At 46.2% G+C, this 2,509-nt stretch overlaps 1 protein-coding gene across 1 annotated transcript; it reads right to left on the minus strand.

The window, feature by feature from the left end:
• Nucleotides 1–382: 382 nt before the first annotated feature.
• LOC118884835 (eukaryotic translation initiation factor 4E type 2-like) lies at nucleotides 383–1,153 on the minus strand. Its single transcript, XM_036832880.1, has one exon. It carries the CDS (start codon nucleotides 1,130–1,132, stop codon nucleotides 428–430), a length of 705 nt encoding a protein of 234 aa, XP_036688775.1. The 5' UTR covers nucleotides 1,133–1,153; the 3' UTR covers nucleotides 383–427.
• Nucleotides 1,154–2,509: the final 1,356 nt, after the last annotated feature.

Consider the following 2,509-nt stretch of genomic DNA (forward strand, 5'->3'; position numbering starts at 1 on the left):
GACTCTCCAACAAAAAGCTTTTCCTGGATGCACAGACATTCATAATACTGATCACGCTCAGTCGACAGCTCTGGCTTGTACACGTGGTCACGACGCCCTTCGTACAGCACAGGAGAGCACGACAGGGTGCCCGGGAGGCATCTGGACAGCACACAGCAAAAGGAAAGGCTGAACTCCCCCCACAGAACCCCATTAAAAAAAAGTTTGTCTATTACAAAGTCACGCTTTCCATTTTTTCTGCTTTATAAGGTCAGCGATGCTGGAGGGTGTCTAGCGGAATCCGTCCTCCAGGAATGAGTGCAAAAGGGCAGCACGAGGCTCAGGGACGTCCCCTCTGTGAGCAGATGGAAGGGCCAGCCGGAGACCTCCCATCCGTTTCGGACAAACACACGCATACAGAAAAGGATTATTGCCAGCTTGTGTACTTTCACAATGTGATTTTTGTATTTCGAAAGCTTGAATTGTCCTTGATGCTGTCGGTGTGGGTTTTGTATTCCATAATGGTGTTGGGAGGTAGGTTAAGCACTCGCCGAAGCGTATCCCGGATGCGGGCTGTGGTGGCTTGGTCACTGGCAGTCTTATTCCATATTGAAATAATGTCCTCCCGAAACCGGACAGAGACCACAGCCCCACAGATCTCCTCCCCAACCGTGAACTGTTCCCCCAACATGGCCAGGATGAGAGTCTCCCAACAACGGGATGCCAAGCCCTTCCGCAGCTGAATAATCCACTTGCCACCATTTTTATTTGCATCATCCTTCCACATGGGTTTAATTCCTTCTTTGAAGAGATGGAAGTCACTGTGGCCTGTCAGGTTCCCGGGATGTACCATGTGGCTGTAAAACCTCCAGAACTGCTCCACAGAGGCAAAGAAGCCAATCTGTTTGATATTCTGTTCGTAGCTCTGTGAGCTGGTGGGACGGCCAGGGGTTCTTCTGGAGTACCAGAAAGTGTAGTTATACTGCAGGGGGTGCTCTGCTGGCCCAGGGACAACAGCCTTCCTCTTGCTGCTGCTCTGACTCTTGTCTCGTTCCGTTTTTTCCTTCTCACCATCTTTCCGTGTGCTGTTTTCTTCATTCTGATCCTGGTCCCCACTGTCGTCATCTTTCAATGCGTCGAACTTGTTGTTCATCCTCTCGCCGCCGCCGTCGTCACTGCCTCACCTAGATCTGGTCTTTACATCCCTTTTTCACCTTTGGCTGTTGACCCTTAAATAAACTAGAAGCAAATCATCGAACTAAGAAATATTCCTTCTTCTTCCATGTGTCAGAGAAGATCCTGGGAGATACACTGAGTCTCAGTGAGCTTGACTGGCTTGAGGGCTTCAGGTTCCTTGGGAATTATGAAGGGGCAAGGGTGGGGAAGGGGAAGAGCAGGGAGGGGTGGCGATGCTCCTCACACCAGTGGAACCACCAGACCAGGGGATTTCCAGCCAGTCCAGATAGTAAGAAGGAAATGGCATTCTTCTTCTTCCCCACTGCGCTGGGAGAACCTTCTGGGTGGAATCATCTGGACTCTAGCTCTCTAAGCTTTGCTCACTTCCTTATATAACTCAGCATCCCTCTAGAAAACTAACTGCAGAATGGAGCTTACATATTTACCCAGCTCTTTACTCCCTCTCATTTATTCACTCAGAGCACTCAAAGTGTTCCTAAATTTAAAGGAATATTGATAATTTTCAAGTGCTCATTGCTCCTTATAAAGTGGTCCTATGGGTATATCCTCCCACCACGTTTAATGGGGTTTTTTTTTGCAATTGGTTTTAAAAACAAAACCAAAAAAACCAACCCATTTCCTTACAGAGAGAAAAACAAACTCCAAGAATAACAAATCTCTGTGACACTTTGTAGCTTCTCCGTTTCCTTCTTAATAGGTTTACAACTTGCATTGACCTTTTTTGGTTTTTTTTGATTTGCAAAATATCCACAATAAAAACCAGTGACTTCCCAAAGGCATCATTAGATCATGAGCTTCCTTAGAGCAGAGAGTGTCTTTAGTTCTATTGAGGAGTGTATGATGAAGGGCAAACAAAAAGTAATAACAAAATAAAATGCACCAGTTATACAGATATCGCTCAAAAACTGGCCCAGGCTTTCACGACTAGGGTGTCACATTTTTCTGTTGACCTGACACCAGAAAAAGCAAAGCAATCTTCTGAAGACATGGACAAAATGTTTCCAGAGTATGTCTGTTTAAGATTATGGGAGGGGAAAATTATACTTGTTTTATTTGGCAATAATAATTCGACCTAGACGTGTGTAGAGGATAAAAAAATTCCTTCTCCACAACTTTTATTCCCATAGAGAGTGAATTCTCAAAGGTCACTAGAATGAGTTCAGAGACTTGGTGCTGGTAAACAGCATGCCTCTTCCTCCCCGGAGCAAGTGCAGCTGTGTTCCAAACCCCAGCACCAGAAACTTGAGGCCATGTGCCAACCCATCACACCAGAGTCCAGTCCATCCTCATTGCTGCAGCTCATGGTGACAAACATTGAGAGGGCAAGTGGAGG

Source organism: Balaenoptera musculus, chromosome 1 (assembly GCF_009873245.2).
Source record: "Balaenoptera musculus isolate JJ_BM4_2016_0621 chromosome 1, mBalMus1.pri.v3, whole genome shotgun sequence".
Taxonomy (NCBI): domain Eukaryota; kingdom Metazoa; phylum Chordata; class Mammalia; order Artiodactyla; family Balaenopteridae; genus Balaenoptera; species Balaenoptera musculus.